This window comes from Callorhinchus milii, unplaced genomic scaffold (assembly GCF_018977255.1).
Source record: "Callorhinchus milii isolate IMCB2004 unplaced genomic scaffold, IMCB_Cmil_1.0 Scaffold13, whole genome shotgun sequence".
NCBI classification, from domain to species: Eukaryota; Metazoa; Chordata; class Chondrichthyes; order Chimaeriformes; family Callorhinchidae; genus Callorhinchus; species Callorhinchus milii.
This window is the reverse complement of record NW_024704754.1, coordinates 5,820,215-5,843,412: the sequence shown is the minus strand read 5'-3', so window position 1 is coordinate 5,843,412 and position 23,198 is coordinate 5,820,215. Positions and strand designations below refer to the sequence as shown.

Genomic DNA, 23,198 nt, shown 5'->3' with positions numbered 1-23,198 from the left:
ATTGTCTGTCAGACATTTAGGGGTTAAAATACAACTCGTGCAAACCATGTGCACAGAGGAAATTGCCATTTCCCTTATTAATAGTAATAATATAATATTCATAAAGAACCGAATAGGTGGTACATGTAATATTATTGATGTGACTATCATTACAATGTGAAAAATAAGGAACTAGTGAAGATCAGGAAATATATTGATCTACAAGTTCAATGCGGATGTACGTGGCAATGTAAAACTAACATAGTTCCTATAATCGTCGGTGCAAATGGGACTGTTAACAAGACTGTTCAGAAATGGCTCGATAACACACCTGGTGATCAAAATATCAACCTCCTGCAAAAAGTAGCTATTTTAGGAAGCTCAAATATATTAAGAAAAGTAACATCCATTCATATGTAACATGGCAATGTTATTGGTCTGGCTGACCCACCACTGAAAACCACTTAGAAATGACCTCTACAGAGTGACGTAAACTGTAATAACATAATAATAATCATGATAATAATCCTTACATTTGATACAGCGCCTTTCACATCCGAAGGACGTCTCAAAGCGCTTCGCAGGATTTGCTATAAAGTGTAGTGACTGAGTGTTTTGTGTGCGAACACTGCAGCCAATTCGCGTACAGCGACATCACCACAAACAGCCATAAAGTGAGTGAGCAATTTTACCTGTGATCACTAATATAAAGGATTACAAATTATTTACGCATTTATTTTAACATGTGGGGGCAACGTGTGGGGAATACCTTTCACTTGTGTCAAGGTCTCCGAGACATGAAGAGAAAATATAAATGAAAGAGAAAATGATTTATTACTACCTTGATCGCTCAGTGTGAGTCACACCTTACAATGGTTCAGTGTATAACAGGAGCAGTGTTATATTGCTCCTTCCCCACCAAGCCACAGTGTGAAAACTATTTATAGTTTGACTTTTCACTTCAGAGCTATTTTCACAGCAAAAAATTACGCTTCCCGTCACTGAAGCACCAATTCGAAAAGAGAAGGGAGTTTCTCTCTCCGGGTGTCCTGATCAACAATCCCCCAAATAAAATCACTCACTCCACAGCTGTTTTGTGGGTCATTGCTCTGTGCAATTAACTGCTGCATTTTGCCCACAAAGTACACAGTCTCTCCGCTTTACAGTATATTCTGCAAAATGCTTTAAGACAAAGTTGCTGTATGAAATGCAAGGATTATTATTATTAACAATTCTGCTCTGATTTACTGCAGTGGAATTCAGAATTCAAATTCTCCTGTTGTCTCCTCTATTCAGATCTTGGTCATGACCACAAAATCTCCACCAATTTATTAAAGAAAAAGAAATAATAGTAGAGTAATAAGCCTCACACTTAGATATAGCACCATGCCTTAATAATATAAATAATTGTTTATAAAAGTTACCTTTATGGAAGGAGCAATTGCAATTTCCCCTTGATCTACAATATTACAGTTTCAAGTCAAATAAATAATAATCTTTGCATTTGATTCAGTGCCTTTCAGTGCAGGAAGACGTCTCAAAGCGCTTCACAGGATTTTTACTGTAAAGTACAGTGACTGTGTACCTTGAACACTAATCTAATTGAAACATAAAGAGCTGCTGCCTTTTTTGAAAACGGCAGCAATAATGCTTCAGCTGAGTATTTTCACTCTACTGCAAACTATTTATAAGCCATTTACATGCTGATAAAATCGAATGCAGGTGGGAAGGTGATCAAAGGTGCGGTCGAAAAGAAAGGTCTTCAGCAGAGACCTGAAAATGGGAAGGGAGGGAACGAGACAAAGGGAGTGAGGAAGGCAGTTCCAGAGCCTCGGGGCATAGTGGCTGAAGGCACGGCCGCCGAGGGTGGAGCGGAGGACTCGAGGGACAAGGAGGAGGCCAGACCCGGAGAAACGAAGGCAACGGGTACTGTGCTGAGGAGAGAGGAGGTCAGAGAGGTCGGGGGTGCAGAGGAGTGCAGGGACTTGAATACGAGGGTGAGGATCTTGAAATCGATCCTCTCTGGGATAGGGAGCCAGTGCAGTCTGGCCAGGACTGGGGTGATCGGGGTTTCGTCCCTTAAGAACCTTATGAAAATAAATAAAAAGTGCATTAACTTAAAATACATTCTTACAAAAAGTTTGAAAAAAAATCATTAAACTGCGTGCGGAGAAGGAGGTTTGATGGCACTCAGCAATAGGGATGTAGAACAACTATCGTCTCTGAAAGTATTTCTTTCAATCTGAATTTAGTGTGGTGGAATGAACTCAGTGTTACAGCAGTCCGATGGGTTTACTGTGTGTCACTGCCTCCTTGCTGCTCTTTATTGATTACTGTGGCTGAATACAACAAGTTGACATTGCGAATAACCCTGTTTACCAGCACTAGTGCAGTGTGCAGCAGTTCTGTTCTGTTCTATTACTGTCATTTTGCATGTGAACGCTGAAGGCCAGAGATCCTGGCGAGGTCCAGCATTGCATTTAATGCATTAATATTATAATATAATAATCCTTGCATTTGATAGAGCGCCCTATCATGTCTTCTGGACGTCTCAAAGCACTTCACAGAATATACTGTAAAGTGAACTAACTGTATATATTGTGGGCACAAAAGCGGCAGCCAATTGCGCACAGCAGTGTCCCATAAACGGTCGTGGATTGAGTGACCAGATTTTTTTTTGTTTGTTTTTTTTGAAGGGCTTATTACCTCAGGAAAGCAATCTGCCAATCGACTAACAACCGGGTTCCTACTTACTGCGAGGTAAACAGAGGCGTGTGGAGTAAGGAAACTTGCCTACGGTTTCGCTCTGCCCAAGAATCAAACCCGGGTCCTCCTGCTTGCGAGGCGAATGCTCTAACCACTACGCTACAGGGCTCCACAATGCAATGTTTCCCAGAGCCATGTACTTGGTGGTGTTTGGAACCAATGAATAAAATACCGTACGTTCAGTCTAAACAAGGACATTTCCACATGTAGTTGGGGTGCATGGAGCTCTCAGTTTGATTTGGATACTCTCAAGCACGGTGATGGGTTTCCACGTGTGTGAGACCAAAATAAATAACTCATTTTGATGATGTGCTCGGGATGGGGGGGCTGGGGGCGGGGGAGGACGTTGAAATAAAAATGGTTTTAGTTGACATTACTGCCAAAATGACAAATACTGTGAACTAAAACCTTTAAAAATGTAAAAATTGATCTAAAATACCATGCTCACTCAGCACATCATGTTCCGAAACCAGTGATATAAAATGATTGTGTGAGTTTTTATCTGTCGGCTCATCCAAGATATAGGTTTGTGGGCTTCAGTGACTCGAGCAGCTGATTTCTAGCTCCTCTGCTGCACTTGCACAATGTCCTTGTCCACTTTGCCATTCAGAGCTCCGTGTCCTTGGTTTAGAGATGGACTAGATTGAGTCTTCCTCAAGGAACTGTCACTGTTTTCACTCCCGAAAAGATTGACTTCGATTTTCTCCAGATCATCGGTGCCTACCTTCCTCTTGGCTTCCAGGAGGTGAATGTACGTCTCGTATCGACTCTTCTGTGGAGTTAAGTTACAACGTGGCGGTTACTTTAATATCATTCGTACAACAAATAACCCTTACGTTATTAAGCGCCTCGGGACATCCTCCCTCCCGCTGTGAACAGCGCCGTTTAATTTAAATTTGAGTCGTATTGTATTTGGCTCAGCACCTTTCACCCCCACGAAGTTCCTCTCAACGCGTTTCATGCGATATAAAGTCGGAGCGACTTTATGTTCATTAATAATACAATAATAATCCTTGCATTTGATACAGCGCCTTATCATGTCATTGAGATGTCTAAAAGCGCTTCACAGAATATATTTTGTATATCGTGGGCGAAACGCGGCAGCCAATTGCGCACAGCAGTGTCCCACAAACAGTCGTGGATTGAGTGACCACATTTATTTTGTTTGTTTATTTGGAGGTATTTTTACCCCAGGAAAGCAATCCCTCAGTCGACTAACAACCGGGTTCTTATTTACTGCCAGGTAACCAGAGGCATGTGGAGTAAGGAAATTCGCCTAAGGTTTTGCCCTGCCCGGGAATCGAACCCGCATCTTGCGAGGCGAGCGTTCTAACCACTACGTTACGGGACTCCATTTGTTGGTTGAACGGGGTGAAGTTCGGGATAAAAAATTGCCAATAAGTAAAACAAATTATCTGCCCGGTAAATTCAGTGACTGGAGACACAATTGTTAGCGAATGGCTGACTCTAAAGCTGAATATAATATAAAGTTTATTTTTTGGTAATTTGGGTATCAGATGCACATGGATTCCCAGCTCATGTGAAGCGGAATGGAAAGCGTGCACTCTGTGCACGTGCCGATCTAAAGGAAGGCAATGGACATGATAAAGACACAAAAATAGCTCAGTTTTTAAGGCCTATACAGATCCCGACTTGCACGACTATGAACAAAACATCTCACAGTTCTATGCCAAAGATATTTAATGACACCTTTATGATCCCAACATTTCTCAGCTGTTGAATGTTTCTTGTTTTGGGTAACCCACCCACAACCGCCCACAAATACATACAAACACACACACGTCCCACGTCCTTCACTAGTTACACGTTTCTATTGCGAGGGAAAAATGGCCAACGCACCTCAAATGTCAAATAGTGCTCTTTCAGTCTGTACTCCTCGTTTTCTTTAGATTTGGTGATTTTCTCGGGTGGGTGAGCGCTGTGTTCTGCTAATTCTGTTGAAATCTGTCTCCATTTGGCCTCGTGAGATCTCAGCTGTTCCTCCTGTGAGCCGCACACATATTGTACAAATGCAAGTTGTTATTTATCACACAGTGACCGAAAATGAGCCATAAATTAAATGATAACAATAATAATCCTTGCATTTGATATAGCGCCTTCTTAAGTCTTTGAGACGTCTCAAAGCGCTTCACAGAATATACTGTAAAGTGAAGTGACTGTGTTCTGTACTCAAACACGACAGCCAACTTGCGCACAGCAACATTCCACAAACAACCACAAAATAAATTATCATCCAGGCCACAGGGAGAGAGAAACTCTCTTCTCTTTTTGATTAATGCTACGCGAACTTTAACATCCGACTGAACGGGCACAGATGGGATCTCAGTTTAACATCTGATCCAAAGGATAGCATTTCCGACAATGCGACACAATCCCAGCACTGCATTGGAGGGTCAGCTTAGACAATGTGAGTTCAAGTCCTGACATACTGATTGAACCCACTACCTTCTGTCCAGAGCAGTGCTGGGTGAGCGCCGCATTGTTGGGAATACTATCTTTTTGGATGAGACGTTAGACCAAGGATCCATCTGCCTGTTTGGGTGGACGGTGAAGAATTTCTCCCAGTGTCCTGGTCAACAATCCTCCAGATACATTATCCTTTCACTTTGCTTTCAGACGTCACAGCGACGTTATGAGACTCTATATCAAATGCAAGGGTTATTATTATCACACAGTTTGCGCCTGAACAAAGGCTGAGTAAGTCTCTGTGTTGCACACATCACCTGGGAGAGTTTGGTGGTGGAGGATGGCAGGAGGGGGCGGCTGAACTTTTTCAGGGAGCCGATGGCAGCCGGAAAGGAGGGTGCGGAGAAGATAGCGGTGACGAGATTTATCCTCAGTATCCAGGAGTCCATTTCCTCTTCACTTCTGTCAAAGATGGAAAGAGCGAGAGGCACAATAGGTTTGTATTTCGAGTATTAGTGTAGAGTGGCTATATCTGGCATTACTTTCTTTTATGTTTAAATAATTTGAGGCATTTTTTTTCTCTCTCTCTGCAGCCATTGAACGGAGAAACTTCTCTCAGTGTGTTAAAAAAAAAATTCCATCGTTCGGAAAGGAAATAAATTCCTACATTATTATCAGAAAAGTTATATTAATATAACATAAGTTATGTTAATATATTAATAATCCACATTAAACACAACAATTAATTGCAGACAATGTTTCTATGTCGATTATTACACAATTAAAATTATCATTGGGTCGGGTTGGATGCGGGTGGGGAGGGGGGATGACGGAGGCAGAAATGGTACAACAACATCTTGAATTCACACTGGGCAACCTCTCGGAGCGCTTTAAAAGTGGCGAAGCCTAACCCCAAGCCGGGGGAAGGTGGAGGTCAACTTAAGCACGGTCCAAGAGGAAGGTCTTCAGTTGTGATCTAAAAGAGGGGGGAAGGAGGGGGCAAGCAGAGGGATTGGGGGAGAAATTTCCATAGTTCGGGTGTAGCAGCTGAAAGCGTGGCCACCAACTGTAGAGTGCAAGGGACAAGGGACAATCAGGAGTTCAGAGCCAGCCAAGTGGAGGCAGCGAGTAGTTGAGTGAGGGAGAAAGCGGGTCAGAAAGGTAAGGGAGGTGCCAAGGCATGAAAGGATTTGTAGACGAGCGCGAGGATCTTGAAGTATAAGGTGGAACAAGCTTTAACCACGGAACTTTTATTTGAACGGAACGACAGTGAGATAACGCTGATGGATGTTTGGTTTCTCCTGGATTGACAGGGTCTGTGTGGAAACCAGCTACTGAATTAATAACCAGAAGAGATCCTGCAACTCCCCACACAGGATTTCAATGCTCTATCTCTCTCGCTCTCTCTAGTACAAAAAATGTAAACAGAGGTTAAAAACAGAAATGTCAGCAAGTGGTAAAAGCAGAGTTATATATAGGAAACGGTGAATGGCATGCGTTTTAAAGTGCATCCATGCGGACCCAGTGATGCTCACATCATCGCATCTCAACTCACTGCTCTCTATGGTTTTCACTGTTTGACTCACAGTCGAGGAAGGAGTAGGGTAGGGAGGTGGGAGAACAGCCTCGGATGGGGGAGGGGGAAGAAGGGAGGGGTAACTAAAGAGGGTTAATGGAGCTGAGTGGAGGAAAGTCAGCCAAAAGCGCTTTCAAAGTATACACAGTGTATAGTTAGGGACGTGACTGTCAAGATGGTGGATAGACTTTGACCATTGTTCGTCCAGCATTTCTTATGGTCTTATGTTCAAAGAGGTAAGTCTTGAGGTGGGGCTTTGAAAGTGGGGAGAGACGGAAGGAGTTTGAGAGATGGAGTTTGAGAGAGTGGTGGGTGGTGTGGGGGAGGGGGCAGAATATAAATAATAATCTTTGCATTTGTATAATGCCTTATCACGTCTTCGAGACGTTTCACTGCACTTCACATGATACACTGTAAAATGGAGTGACTTTATATTTGGTGGGTGAAACGCGGCAGCCATTTGCGCACAGCGACATCCACCAAACAGTCGTGGATTGAGTGACCACATTATTATTGTTTATTTAGAAGGGCTGAAAGCCCGTCCGCCAATGATGGGGGAGCATCTGGCGGTGGGAGACATGAAATCTGGTGTTCAAAAATAGCGCAAATCCCACGCTGATCGTAGTGTGTAAAGCGACGTTCTTACGGTGCTTGGAAAAGGAAGACCCTCCAGTCTGCAGTCTTCAGCTTGAGCACGCTGGCTCTCTTACTGTAGTCGGTGGCCTTAGTGGCCAGAGCGTGATGAATGCGGATGGCGTTCTTCAGATCCACCTCCGACAAATCTCTGTCTCGTTTGTACTCATCCTTTTCAAAACACAATTTGGACCCAACTGTTTCATTAGCTCACTTAGCCCAGCCAATAGCAACGGTTAAAAAAATAGACGTCTATTGTAATGATATCAATCCCAGCTCCCATTAATAATAATATAATAATCCTTGCATTTGATATAGCGCCTTATCATGTCATTGAGACGTCCCAAAGCGCTTCACAGAGTATACTGTAAAGTGAATTGACTGTATATTTTGTGTCCCACAAACAGACGTGGATTGAGTGACCACATTTTTTATTTTTTGAAGGGATTATTACCCCCTGGAAAGCGCTCCGCCAATTGACTAACAACTGGGTTCCTACTCACTGCGAGGTAAACAAAGGCGTGTGGAGTAAGGAAACTTGCCTAAGGTTTCACCCTGCCCGGAAACTGAACACAGGTTCTCTCCATTCTGCTGTAGATTGCAATATCTTTAATCACAAACACTTGACTCCCGTGAATTAATTAATTACCCACTTAATAAGATCCATCACAGCACCAACAACAACTTGCACTGACAGAGAGCCCTTCAAGAGGGGCAGCGTCTCGGAGAGCTTAAGCTACCCTTTGAAGAGCTTACATCTCATTTATCTGTTTTTAAATAAGAACCAAAAGAAGCACGCTTCACCAAATTGCTCCACTGCTGCACATATGTATAAAGAACCAGAGGGCAGATGAGGAGACCTTTTTGGATGTGGAGAGTTGTTACCATCTGGAACGCACTGTCTGAAAGGGTGGTGGAAGCGGATTCAATAATAACTTTCAAAAGGGAATTGGAAAGGAAAAACTTGCCAGGTTATGGGGGAAGAGCGGGGGAGTGGGACTAATTGAATAGCTCTTTCAAAGAGCTGGCACAAGGCACGGTGGGCCAAACGTCCTCCTTCTGAGCTCTAAGATTCTATGATAAGAAAAAAATTAGTTTTTCTTAAGTATTCAGGCAATGCCAATGTGCCATGTTACACAGTGCACCACACTGGAGTATGAGGGTGACTGTGAATCAAATGAAGCATCATTTGAGTCTCAGAACAGTGTATTTTTTTGCACACCGTTATTGCTAGTATTGTTGGATCAGTTTGGATAATGAAAGCCCTTAGGCTCATTCTGACCACGGAACGCCCTGACTGAGATCCAGCGACTGTAAATCACTGTCCGTGAGGCATCCGTTCGAATAATTTATTACCTTTTGTAAGTAAAGAATGGTTCCTTTCAGCACAGCGTAGAACTTTTTCCAACCTCTCCTTCCTCTGGGGGCTGAAAAGAGTGAGAGATAATTACACAGCTTGTTTTTTCCTGTTCTCTCTTGAAAATAACGGACAGGATGTTCACAAAATCATGTTGCCTTCCCTCCTCCCACCCCTCACTTCCCCTCGTTTTCTTTTCTCTTCTACAAAGAATTTTTATTTTCTGTTGCAGATGAGTCGAGTATAATAATGTCTGACACCAGTAACTTCCTCGTCACTCCAGCCAGCGCTGTAGAAAACAAAACCTGGGGTTAACGGGACTTTGTGAACATGTGACTGCTAATACAACAACAGCTTGCTTTTACATGGCGCTCTTCACATAGGGTACTGTCTCAGAGCACTTCACAATGGTGGGGTTGGACACAGAGAAAGGGAGAAAGAGGTGACCGTAGGTGTGGTCGATGCAGTAGGTGTTTAGGTGGGATTTAAAGGTAGACTCTGGAACACTCTTCCTCTATCTCTCTGCCTCACTACTTGCTTTCCAATTTTCAGGACTAGCCTGAAGATCTTCCTCTCTGACTCTGCCTACGGTCACTCCCACCTCCCCCTTAGCTCGGTGACGTTTCCCGCCACTCCCGAGCGCTCTCGGACGCTACCCTGCCTGAGGGGCACTATATAAATAGTAATAATAATAATCCTTGCATTTGATATGTGCTTGTACGTCTTCTAGACGTCTCAAAGCGCTTCACAGAATATACTGTAAAGTGAATTGACTGCATATTTTGTGGGCGAAAATGCAAGTTGTTATTGTAGATAAAGGAGGGAGCGAGGCAGAGGGCGAGAGACACGAAGTCCCAGAGGGTCAGGGGCATTGTGGTTGAAAGTACGGCGGCCACGATTAAACCAAGCTCACTTCTCTTGCCGTCCATGTCAGCATGCATCTTGCGGTTGAGAACCCCGTGTTTGTATGTGGCGGCGTTCACAGCCTGAGGGAGGTCCAGGAAGGGGTTGTTGCCATCAATGATTCTTGTCACTTTCTTACCCCCGCTCTCGTACTTGTCGTCCACCAATTCGGAGAGGGATTTCCGTAACTCGTCTCCGTCTCTTAAAGGGTGGGGGTGGGGGGGGTGTGCAGGGGGGAACGATAAGATGAAGAAGCAACAGGTTTTAAAACATAAAAGTCAGAGCCGGAGAGTGCGACTAGTTGGATAGTCTTTCAAAGGGCTGGCACAGGCATATGATGGGCCAAATGGCCTCCTTCTGTGCTGTAAGTTTCTATGATTCTAGAACACAAGAACATAAGAATTACTGGGCGAAAGAAGACGAACGTCCATCCAGTTGGCCTTCCACCACGCTGGCAGTCGCTTGCACATGTCATGTCCCAAGCTATATACTGTATCCCAAGATAATATTTCCTAAAAGAAATCTATCTAATTTGTTCTTGAAAGAATCGACACTTTCGGCGTCCACCATCTGTCTCCCTCGGGAGCCTGTTCCATACGTTTACTACTTGCTCACTGAAAGTAGTATTTCCACATATTTGTTTTGAATTGTTCTCCGCTTATGTAACACACACCCTCTCCTCCTGTCACAAGATCACAAGATTAGGCTCAGGATAAAGAAGACCCTTCGGGCCATCTGATCTGATCCCCCCAGAACAATCCACCCGACTGTCCCCCTCAACACAGCCTCGAGCTGCTTTCGAAATGAGCTCCCAGTGTCCTGGCCTGAACCCGCCCCCCTCCCCCCGCCCTTCCTGCCATGACAGCCTTGTTCCAGTCGTTAATCCCCTCTGGGTAAAGAAAAAAAGCAAAAATGTGCAAAATACACAGCCCCATTTCTGGTAATTTATATCAATGATAAGAGACAGAATGTACTTCAGTGTAAGTGGACAATGCCAACTACACATTCGACAGTTCTGAACAAATCCTTGTTCTCTGCCAAGAGTACAGACAGTTCCAGAGATTTTGACTCCAAGCGCCAATTCGCATGCCCAGATATTTCCCATAACTTGATAATACCTCTGCCTCGCCCACTCTTTATATGTTTTTTAAATCCCACTTTAAGACCTACCTCTTCAACTGCCCCTCCCCCCCTCTCCCACCCCCCACTTTATATAATTTATATAACTTTTTTATTAAGAGAAAATGATCTGCAAATTTGTATAACTTGCTGTAACCCCATTGATTTAGGTCCGGTGTGAAAGGCACTATATAAATACAAATAGTTTAAATCTAGTGATAGGGGGAAAGTTCCTTCCTTCATAACAACGCGCAAAGCTTCATTTTGAGTGGAAAAACGTGGCCGAGAATCATCACGAGAGCGTGAGTTGAAATGTCGCAGTGTCATAAACACAAGGTTTGACTTACATAGCCCACTCCAGCTTCTCATTCTTTATAGAGTTGTACAGTCCCTGTAGGAAGAGAAGCACAGCGACTTATTCATGTGCAAATTAGCTGCTGCAAAATAACCAAAAGAGGTCCAGGCCACGAAAACAAAATTTGTCTACAAAACGCACAAGTCGTTAAAATCCTGTGAAGCGCTTTGAGCCATTTCGACAACATGATAAGGCGCAATATCAAACATGGGGATAATTATCATTGATTGAACCACGACTGCTAAATTGACACATGAAGCCAGCCATATGCTACAGCTCAGTGACTACATGTTGTCTGTGCACTGTGCCAATCCAGTGGTTTTGTGACTTTGACAGTGCCAAGTAATAGGGTGATTAAGCCAGTTCTTCTCAAAGAAAGTGTTCTGGTTTCTGGTCTTCGCCTTTCACTGCTCTTTTCTTAGATCAAAATAGAAATCATTAAAACAGTACCTTCAATAAATCCTTTGTGAACTCCTTCCTGTCATTAAGTCCATCCAGATTCAATATAAACTGCTGACATGACATCTTTTTTCCGATGTTCTGAAAGAGACGGGTGGATAAAACGGACGTTTCACCCAAACCAAACCATTTTAAAATAAGCGTTAAATGTTATAAAAGTGGTGCGTTCACTTTGCAACAGAGAAATGATTGTGGTGCGTGGGGTGGGATGGGTGTGAGGCAGGTAAATTAGACTGAATAGTTTGCTCTTTCAAAGAGCCAGCGTGTTCACAGATGGGTCAAATGCTCTTCTTCTGTGCTGTAAGTTTCCATGGATAAATTTCCTTTGGATCTATGAATAAATTTTTATGAATCTTTAGAAACATTTCTTTGGATCTATAGATACATTTCTATGGAACCATGGATTTCTATGGCTGATCGGAGTCTGGCTGTTCCAATGCAGACTGACCAATCTTCCTGACTCTCTGTAACTGCGGCTGCATTCATATTGGTTCAACCTGGTATTTGGATACAAGGAGGAAAGATAACTAGCCATCTAGAGTGGAGTAATTTTTATTCTCTGAATCCAGGTTTCTTCCACTTTTCAGACCCTCTAGACAGGTGAGATTAAAGGCGAGAATAACTGCCAGGAAGCTTTGATATACGGAGACATTTAAAGACCTCATTAGCATGATCAATTGTTCCCCATGGTAAAGCCATACCTGGCCCATTTCCACTTCATTTCACTATGCCACCACCCTATAAATAATCTCAGTACAGTCACCCCAAATCAGGGTATAGATTTTTTTTGCGTGTGTCAATAAATAATATATGAAGCCTCCGTAAGCAGACTTGCTCGTACGGACAATAGTGGGAAATAAGCCATGCGTTTTTGACCAACAATAGCAGTAGCAGTCTTAAATTGGATTAATCTTGTTACCATTCACTTGGGTTTGCAACAGCTTAAACGTTTCACATGGTCATGTTACTAGCTGTACTCCTTCAAAGCATGTCTCAAAACCCTCCTCTTCGACCGCGTCTTCAGTGACCCACCTATCCCTATCCCCCTGACCTCTGCCCTCCTGATCCAAAACCCCAGCTCGGGTCCAAATCCTGACTGTCCAGCGCCTTGGGACATCCTCCCGACGTGAAAGGTGCTGTGTCAATGTAATTTGTTGTTGTTGTTGTCAGGACGGGCAAATAAGTACCATAATGGCAAGATCAAGCATATGAATGCTTGGCTGGAGAAATGGTCCAGAAAAGAGGGCTTCAGGTTTCTGGATCATTGGGACCAGTTCTGGGGCAGGTGGGACCTGTACCATATGGATGGGTTACACCTAAACAGCGCTGGGGCGAATTTTCGTACAAACAGGCTAACTAATGCTGTATGGGAGGGTTTAAACTAGTGTTGAGGGGGGAAGGGAATGCAAAAAATGAAGAGCTAGAAAATGGAGAAATAAAACAGGGGGGAAGTGCAGAACAGAACAAATACATTCCCACAAAAGGGAAAAGTAGGGCATCCAAACCTCCCTGGATGACAAAGGTAATTGTGTCTAGAATGAAGCAGAAAAAGGAGGCGTATGACAAGTGTCAAACCCAAAATACAGAAGACAACCGAATAGAATATAGGAAGTGCAGAAGAGAACTGAAAAAGGAAATAAGAGGGGCAAAAAGATTATACGAAAAAAGGTTAGCGGGTAACATTAAAGGGAATTCTAAAATATTTTACAAACATATCAAGAAAAAAAGGTTAGTCAAAGGTAGGGTGGGGCCAATTAAGGACCAAGGCGGAAATCTTATTGTGGAGGCAGAGGGCATGGCTGATGTACTGAATGAGTACTTTGCATCTGTCTTCACAAAAGAAGTGGATGCACCAAATGCCGCAGTATCGGAGGAGAGGGTAGAGGAAATGGATAGGATAAGTATAAACAGAGAGGAAGTACTGATAAGGTTGACTTGGCTCAAGGTAGATAAGTCGCCCGGTCCGGAAGGGATACAGCCAAGGGTACTATGGGAGGCACGGGTACAAATAGCGGAGGCTTTGGTTACAATTTTTCAATCTTCGTTGGACACAGGGGTGGTGCCAGAGCACTGGAGAGTGGCCAATGTTACTCCCCTGTACAAAAAAGGGACAGGAGGACAAACCTGGGAACTCCAGGCCAGTCAGCCTAACATCAGTAATGGGGAAACTTCTGGAGACTATAATCTGGGACAGAATAAATCTTCACTTAGAAGAACGCGGGTTAATGAGGGACAGCCGCACGGATTTGTTAAAGGCAAATCTTGTCTAACAAATCTAATAGAATTTTTCGATGAGGTAACGGAGAGAGTGGATAAAGGTAGTGCAGTTGATGTCGTTTATATGCACTTTCAAAAGGCATTTGACAAAGTACCACACGGTAGATAGAAGCCCATAGTATAAAAGGGACAGTGGCAGCATGGATCCAGAACTGGCTGGGAGAAAGATAGCAGAGAGTTGTGGTGAACGGCTGCTTTTCTGACTGGAGGAAAGTGTACAGTGGCGTCCCCCAGGGATCAGTATGAGGACCACTGCTCTTCTTAATATACATAAATGATCTGGACTTGGGTATAGCAAGTACCATTTCCAAGTTTGCAGACGACACAAAGTTAGGTAGGGTAATAAACAGTGAGAAGAATAGTAGCCAACTACAGGAAGGCATAGACAGAATGGTAAAATGGGCGACACATGGCAGATGAATTTCAATGTGGAGAAATGCGAGGTAATGCATTTTGGTAGAAAGAATGAGGGGAGGCAATATAGGCTGGTAATACAATCTTAAGGGGGGGTAAAAGAACAGAGAGACCTGGGGGTTCAGGTAAATGAATCCTTGAAGGTGGCAGCACAGGGAGATAAAGCTGTAAAAAGGGCATATGGAATACTAGGCTTTATAAACAGGGGCATAGAGTACAAGAGTCAGGAGGTTATGATTAACCTATATAAAACACTGGTTAGGCCTCAGTTAGAATACTGCGCCCAGTTCTGGGCACCACACTATAGGAAGGATGTTAAGGCATTGGAAAGGGTGCAGAGGAGATTTATGAGAATGGTACCAGGAATGAGAGACTTTGATTATGAGGAAAGGCTGGAGAGGCCGGGATTATTCTCATTGGAGCAGAGAAGGTTACGTGGAGACCTAATAGAGGTCTTCAAAATCATGAGTGGATACGATAGGTTAGAAAGAGAAAAACTGTTTCCACTGGTGGGTGTGTCGGTGACTCGAGATCACAGATTTAAAATAGTCTCTAAAAGAAGCAGAGGGGAGGTGAGAAGAAATTTCTTCATGCAGCGAGTTGTTTGAATCTGGAACGCATTGCCTGAAAAGGTGGTCGAGGTCGATTCGATAACAACTTTTAAAAACGCGGTGGACGGGTGTTTGAGGAGGATGGATCTGCAGGGTTATGGGGAAAGGGCTGGGGAGTGGGATTGATGTTACATTGCTCTTTTCAAAGAGCCGGCACAGACTCGATGGGCCGAATGGGCTCTTTTTGTACTGTACGATTCTATGGTTCTTTGATTCTATGACTTTGCTTGATCAATATGAATAACATCAAGTTTTGGCGCCAGAGTGTGGCAGGAAGATTGCTATCTGTCCCCTGTCCCATTGTGAGGCCAGTTTGCACTTCAGCTCTTCATAACAGACTACAGGACGTTATAGCACAGAGGAAAGCTGTTCGATAAACAACAGATGACTTCTGGATGGTCAGGTTGCCGCTGGTGTCACTTCCTGCATGCCGAGCACTCTCGCGAGGCCCAGGACGTGCCCCTCACATCACTTTATAATAATCCTTGCATTTGATATAGCGCCTTATCACGTCCCCAAGACGTCTCAAAGCGCTTCGCAGGACACTCTGCAAAGCGAATCGACTGTGTACCGGTGGGCGAAACGCGGCAGCCAATCGAAGGAAGTTGACATCATCGTTGACCCAGAAGTGGGCCATTTTTGCGCAGTCTCTTTTAAACGCGGTGCCTGAGATAGTTGACCCGGGCGACCTCTGTATAACAGGGTCATCTCTGCCTATCCGGGGGTGGGTGACGCACGTGCTAAGGCTGCCATCTAGTGGTCCTGAGCTATCAATCTTCTTAAATATGCTTCTTGGGAGATGGCAAGATTTGCCACAAGATGGAGCTGTAAACAAACCATTAATGTGGTCACTGGAGACAAAACAGAGGTCCAGGAGCTCGTGAAAAAACTAGATGGTTATTTCAGCGATGAAGGTTATCGATTTATGTGCTTTAACGTTGCGTTGGGGTGGGGGGGTGGGAGGTGGGGAAGGAACAGAAGGGCGGGTGGTCTGGAAGGATGAGATCTTCATCCTAACTGATCTTGCGATCTTGCAAAAACGACATCAAAGAAAGCCTGAAATTTTTTTTTAACATCAAATCGAATAGAATAGAAACTGCACAGAGCAGACCAGCTCTTTATGGACTAGTAGGCTCGGAATTATCCTGCGGTCAGAGAGCAGTGGCAGGCACGAATCAAAACTATACTTACCACCTGAAGAGGGGCAAACAAACCGCAGCAAATATGGCGTCCAGCAGCAGCCAGGAAATCAGAAAGGATACAAAGGCAAAGGGAAACAGTTAGTATCTTACGTGCAGCTCTTGGGAGTCACCTTCAATGTTGATCACTAAGTGCACTCACGTCACATTGCATACTCTCAACAACGTGTCACCAGTGTTCTCACAGTTGTTGGGGTACCTCCCACTCTCCTGGGCAATGTCAGGCAGCGGCTTTACAACAAAACTGCAAAGTAAGACAGACGTACGTTCTGTCTTCTAAATGAGGGTCTCTCCTCAACCCTCAATTCCCTTGTCCCCCTGAAATCTAGGACTTTAAGCGCTCCGAGACACTGCCGCGCGTGAAGGGCACAATATAAATGCAAGTTGTTATTGTCGTTCCACACTGAAGTCTTGATAAACTTGATAAACTTTCTTTCATCCAATTCATTGTCAGAAACATTTTCCTTTCCCCTTGTTTTAGGTTGGGATTATCTTCCCTTATTTCTACTCCATAGTCTAGTTCCGATTGAAAGGCCATCCTCACCCAACCCACCCCCAAAAAAAGGTCAGTGTTGCTACCAGAAAATATCTTTAGCATACTTACATGTCCGTGAAGGTCTGTGTTCAGGAGCATCAGTGCACAAGTTAGAGTGTGGACTCCGTCTGGAAAAAAACCCGAGCATCATGTTATCGCTAGTGTTGGCTCACTGAGGTGGTAGCAGTCTCTCATCTATTCATAGTCATAGTCGTAGATGTAGAACGTACATCGCTCTGGGATGCTACCTCGCGTGAAGGGCGCTATATAAACGTTAATTGTTGTTGCGCAGCACAGAAAGGGGCCATTTGGCTCAAGCAGTCTGTACGGGTGGTTATACTGTTTTATGCTGCTTATTGCTGGTGAGCGCACTCACCTCGCAAGCAATGGGATCCAGTTTTGATTCCCCGGCAGGGCGAAAACTTAGGCAACATTCTTTACTCCATATGCCTGTTTACCCAGTAGTAAAGTAGTTTGTGGGACACTGTTGTGCGCAACTGTCTGCCGCATTTCGCCCACAAAATACATAGTCACTCCACGTTACAATATATTCTGTGAAACACTTTGTGGCGTTTCAACGATATGATGAGGTGCTATATCAAATGCAAGGATTATCATTATTATTGTAAGGGTGCGGCTCATTCGACTGAACTTATGAATGGGTTTGTTAGATACCTTCAGAGGTGATACACTCAGGATTGCATTGGCAGTATCTCTTTGAGAAATGGATCAAAACTCTCTCACGCTCTTGAGTTTCACCCATCAGTGGGAAAGCTTTCAAAAATGTCCTGGAGGGAAATAATGTGCAGAATGAATTCATCAAAAGAGGTCAGCGGGGGCTTCCTGTGTTGTTTATATTTAGACGACATGGATTCCAAGCAGCAAAATATTCGCTTCAAATAAATTGTTGCAAGACCAGTATCATTGGTTAGAGCACTCGCCTCTCAAGCGAGTGGACTTGGGTTCAATTTCCAGGGTGGGCGAAACCACACTCAAACACACTTCTGTTTTGCTAGTAGTAAATAGGAACCCAGTTGTTCGTCGATTGGCAGCTCACTTTTCTGGGTCTAATTACTCCAAAAATAATAGATAATAATAATGACTCAATCCACGACTGTGTGAGACACTGTTGTGCACAATTGGCTGCCACGTTTTCGTCCACAAAATATAGTCAATCCACTTTACTGTATATTCTGGGAAGCGCTTTGAGATGTCTCAACAATGAGATAAGCTGTTCTATCAAATGCAAGGATTATTATTATTATTATTATCATTGTTACGTGCTGATTTTCTTCAGGCATTTATTTATGTGACAGCCTGCCTCAGTCGGTAGCACTCTTGCCCCGAGTTAGAAAGTTATGGGTTCAAGCCCCCACCTCCTAGGGCACTTTGACCTCACTAACTAGGCTGACACTTCAGCGCAGTGCTGATGTGGGGTGGGGAGAGCACTGGATATCTGAGGTGCTGTCCTTTGGGTGAGATGTTAACCCGGGGTCCCATTTTTGCACAGTTCAGGTGGGCGTTAAAGATCCCACGGCACTATTTGAAAAGGGAAGGGCGTTTCTCTCTCGCTCTCTCTCTTTATGTACTGGCCGACAATCCTCCCAGATAAAATCAATGTTTCACTTTCACTTTTTGCATGACATTTGCCTTGTGCAAACTGGGCTGCCCACAAAATGTTCGCCTACACAGTCGCTACACTTCACAATAAAACTCTGTGACACTTTTCAACGTGCTTCTTACCTAAGTCCTTTATCCAAAGCCAAATCCGTGAAGTCAAAGAAACTAAGATACTCTTCAGCCACGAGTTTGCTGAAATCATTGCTGCAAATGAAAGAGAAAAAAAGGGTGTTGGATTAAAAGGGACGTTAGTCTCAATCTCACTCAGACACACATGATTAATGTGGAGCAATCGTGTATATAATAATAAGACCATAAGACGTAGGAGCAGGAGTAGGCCATTCGGCCCCTCGAGTGTGCCCCGCCATTTAATAAGATCATGCCTGATCTTCTAACCTAATTCCATTTACCTGCCCTATTCCCATATCCCTCTATCCTTTAGAAATTTATCAATCTGTCTTGAATATGTTCAAGGACTGAGCATCCACAGCCTTCTGGGATAGAAAATTCTACAAATTCACTACCCTCTGAGTGAAGAAATGTTTCCTCAACTCAATTCTAAAGGGCTGACCCTTAATCTTGAGACTATGACCACTAGTTTTAGATTCTCCAACCAGGGGAAACACTCTCACGGCATCTACCCTGTCAAGATCCTTAAGAATCTTTTCTATAATAGGTTTCTATAAGATCACCTCTAATTCTTCTATATTCTAGAGAATATAGGCCTAGTTTACTCAACCTATCCTCATAGGTCAACCCCTCATCCCAGGAACCAACCTAGTGAATCTACGCTGCACCCCCTCTAAGGCGAGTATGTCCTTTCTTAAATAAGGAGACCAAAACTGCACACAATATTCTAGGTGCTGTCTCACCAAGGCCTTATACAACTGCAGCAAGACTTCCTTATTCTTGTACTCTAACCTTTTTGTAACAAACGCCAACATGCCATTAGCCTTCCTAGTTGCTTGCGTACTGTACCTGTATACTGACTTTTTGTGACTGGTGTATAAGGACACCCAAATCCCTCTGAACACTAACACTATCTAGTCTCTCCCCCTCTAGAAAATAATCCGCTTTTCTATTTTTACTAACTAGGTGAATAACTTCACACTTCCCCACGTTATACTCCATCTGCCACCTTCTTGCCCACCCACTGTCTATTTCCCTTTGCATTCTTTTTGTGTCATCCTCACAGCTTACTCTCCCACCTATCTTCATATCGTCCGCAAAATTAGATATGTTAAGTTCTATTTCTTCATCTAAATCATTGATATAGACTGTAAATAATTGAGGCGCTGATCCTTGTGGCACTCCACTAGTCACATCCTGCCAATCTGAAAAGAACCTGTTTATCCCTACTTTCTGTTTTCTTCCTGTTAGCCACTCTCCAATCCATGCTAATATATTGCCTTTAATTCCATGGGCTCTAATCTTACGCAACAGCCTTTTATGTGGCACCTTGTCGAAAGCCTTCTGGAAATCCAAATACACCACATCTACCAGTTCCCCCCTATCTAACCTGCTAGTTACATCCTCAAAAAACTGTATGAGATTGTTAAGCATGATTTCCCTTTCGTAAAGCCATGTTGACTCTGCCTAATCATGTTATGATTTTCTAAGTACCCCACGACGAAGTCCCTAATTAAGGACTCTAGAATTTTCCCTACCACCGATATCAGACTAACTGGTCTATAGTTCCCCATTTTTTGTCTCCCACCCTTCTTAAATATCGGCGTTACGTTTGCGACCTTCCAATCACTGGGAACCATCCCAGAATCTAGGGAATTTTGGAAGATCAAAAAAAAGCGTTCACTATCTCTACAGCCACCTCTTTTAAAACTTTAGGATGCAGACCATCAGGTCCAGGGGATTTATTGGATTTTAATCCTATCAATTTTTCTAGTACTATTGCTTTACTGATGTTTATTTCTTTAAGTTCCTCGCTAACATTAGCCTGCAGGTTCCCCTCTATTTTCGGTAAGTTTTCAGTGTCCTCTAATGTGAAGAGAGAAACAAAATAATTGTTTAATGACTCTGCCATTTCTTTATTCCCCATTATAATTTATCCTGTCTCTGCCTGCAATGGACCCACATTCACTTTTGATAGTCTTTTCCTCTTTATGTACTTGTAAAAACTCTTACAATCTGTCTTTATGTTCCTAGTTAGTTTACTCTCATATTCCATTTTCTCCCTCTTAGTTTTCCTTTGCTGATCTCTAAAGCCCTCCCAATCCTCGGGTTTACTGCTCTTTTTGGCAGTATTATAGGCCTCTTCTTTTAATTTTATACTTTCCCTAACTTCTTTAGTTAGCCAAGGTTGAACCACTTTTCCTGTGCTATTTTTATTTTTCAAGGGACTATGTGATCGCTGGGAATTATGTATTATATCTTTAAACGTTTGCCATTGCTGGTCTACCGTCACATTTTTTAATCTAATTTCCCAGTCTATTTTAGCCAAATCTTCTCTCATACCTGCAAAGTTGGCTTTATTTAGATTTAAGACCCTTGCTTCGGATTCAACTATATCACTCTCTAACTTAATGTTAGATTCCATCATGTTATGGTCACTTTTCCCGAGAGGAGCCTTAACTTCCAGATTGCTGATTAGCCCTCTTTCATTACATAAAACAAGATCTAGGATAGCCTGTTCCCTGGTTGGTTCCTCAGCATACTGGTCTAGAAAACTATCTCTAATGCATTCTATAAACTCATCCTCTAATTTACTTCTCCCAATTTGATTTTCCCAGTCTATATGAAGATTGATATCACCCACTATTAGGGTATTCCCCTTGCGACATGCTTCTCTAATTTCCTGATTAATACCCTGCCCAATACTGTAACTGCCGTTTGGGGGTCTATAAGCTACACCCACTAGTGTTTTCTGTCCCTTGTTATAATAATAATAATAATAATAATAATAATCCTTGCATTTGATATAGCGCTTTTCACATCTTCTAGACGTCCCAAAAGCTTCACAGAATATACTGTAAAGTGAATTGACTGTATATTTGTGGGTGAACGCGGCAGCCAATTGCGCACAGCAATGTCCCACAAACAGTCGTGGATTGAAAATGACCAATTTATTATTGTTTTGTTTTTTTGGAGGGATTATTATTAGGCTCTGTGTGGAGTAAGGAAACTTGCCCACACTGACACTACATCTTGATTTTCTTATTTAAAATCCTTCCTCTCTCCTGTTTTTATCTCATAATAATATCCCCCAGAGGATAGAGTTGCTCCTGTATCTACCTCCGCAGTCTTGCTCCTCCATGCCTCTGTGACCCGCTAACTCCATACAGGCCTGTGCTGTCTGCTGCCTCCGCTCAGCAGGCTCCGTCCTGCTCCATGTCCCCCGGGTCTCAGCCATGCAATGAACTTACTTTTTCCCAAGATGCCTCGCGACATCGCATCTCTTAAACCCCTCCAGATGGTACAGGCGCTTGGCGAGCCGTTTTGCTGCGTCCACGTCTGCCTTGCAACCGTTAGCCAGTGTGTCGGTGCTGCCTTGCTCCAGCTGCTCCGTGCTGCCCATCTCCGAGTCGGAATCCGATAGGACGTCCCTGAGGTTGTCATCGCTAGAGTCCGACACAACGGGAGAGGTTATTCCTCATGATAATCACTCGTGCAAATCTGGGAAATTTATAACAATAATCCTGGCGTTTGATGCATGTCGTTGAAACGTCCTAAAGCACTTCACAGAATATACTGTAAGGTGTGTATTTGTATAAGTGTGTATACTGTAGACTGTGTATTTTGTGGGCGAAACACGGCAGCTAATTGTGCTCAGAGGTGGCCCACAAACAATCGCAGATTGAATGACTGGATTTTATTTTTGAAGGATTATTACCTCCGGGAAAGAGATCTGCCGATCGGGTTCCTACTTACTGCTGGGTAAACCGAGAAGTATGAACTGAGGAAACTTGCCTAAGGTTTCGCCCCGCCCGGGAATTGAACCCAGGTCCTCTGGCTTGAGAGGCGAGCTTGCTAACCACAATGCTACGAGATACCTCCTAGATTGATAACAAGAGAGGTAATGGAATTTAGTTCAGGCTTTTTTTAATGGGCATTAAGGTTCCTTGAGGGTGCCCAGGTCAACAATTACAATAATTCTTTTCCAGAGTTATGATATTGCTGCGTCAGAGATACGTAGGCTGAGGATATTACTGATAAAAGTGAATTCAAAATTTTTTTTTAATACCAGTTGAAGAAATGATTTTGCGCTCAAAGGTCCAGATCAATGTAATTGAAGTCATCTCTGGCGCTAACTGTTAAGTGAAATTATACACCAAGTGTATCGATCACAGCCACTTGTGTTATGGTTAAATGCTAATTGCATACTGCTCTCGGAATGTCATGTTAGATTATAAGAAGGAGAAGAATCCCCGCATTTGAGTGTCTTTCATGTCGGGAAGACATCTCAGAGTGCACAGTGTTATGAGGTATTTGAGACATGACATATAATAAGTATAATGATAATAATTTTATATAGCGCTTTATCACATCTTTGAGACGTTTCAAAGTGCCTCACAGAATATACTGTAATTGACTGAATCGATAAACAACAACTGCTTACTGCTGGGTGTCTGGAGTAAAGAAACTTGCCCAACGTTTCGCCCTGCCTGGGAATCAAACTTAGGTCCTCTTGCTTGCGAACCGAGTGCTCTAACCAATACGCCACAGAACTCCAAGGTATGCTTGGAAGAACTAGGTAACTTTGGATTTAAGGTGCTGTGTTGTAGACTAATCAACACAGAATTAATTGCTATCAACATCTCTATTATTATAACAAGCAACTACCAGGATGGTAGAAGGCGAACAAGATGGATTTCGGTCTTTTTATCGACTAGCAATTCCTATGTTCAAAGTGCTTCACATGGCATACTGAAAAGTGTAGTGACTGTGTGTTTTGTGGTGCGAACGTAGCAATCAATTTGTGCACAGCTGCGTTCCACAAACAGTCAAGAGGTG

At 43.3% G+C, this 23,198-nt stretch overlaps 1 protein-coding gene across 1 annotated transcript in view; it reads right to left on the bottom strand.

Annotated features, from left to right (window-relative positions):
- Positions 1-3,071: 3,071 nt before the first annotated feature.
- psd2 (pleckstrin and Sec7 domain containing 2) overlaps positions 3,072-23,198 on the bottom strand; it is a 37,254-nt gene continuing 17,127 nt past the window's right edge. The window contains exons 4-15 of the mRNA XM_007905513.2: positions 21,611-21,805; positions 18,354-18,434; positions 17,286-17,398; positions 16,680-16,738; positions 11,566-11,655; positions 11,108-11,151; positions 9,652-9,842; positions 8,738-8,808; positions 7,395-7,552; positions 5,490-5,634; positions 4,606-4,749; positions 3,072-3,517 (exon numbers count right to left, since the gene is read on the bottom strand). Of these exons, the coding sequence (XP_007903704.1) occupies positions 3,305-3,517; positions 4,606-4,749; positions 5,490-5,634; positions 7,395-7,552; positions 8,738-8,808; positions 9,652-9,842; positions 11,108-11,151; positions 11,566-11,655; positions 16,680-16,738; positions 17,286-17,398; positions 18,354-18,434; positions 21,611-21,805 (1,504 nt within the window). The 3' untranslated portion in view covers positions 3,072-3,304. The remainder of the gene's footprint in view (positions 3,518-4,605; positions 4,750-5,489; positions 5,635-7,394; positions 7,553-8,737; positions 8,809-9,651; positions 9,843-11,107; positions 11,152-11,565; positions 11,656-16,679; positions 16,739-17,285; positions 17,399-18,353; positions 18,435-21,610; positions 21,806-23,198) is intronic.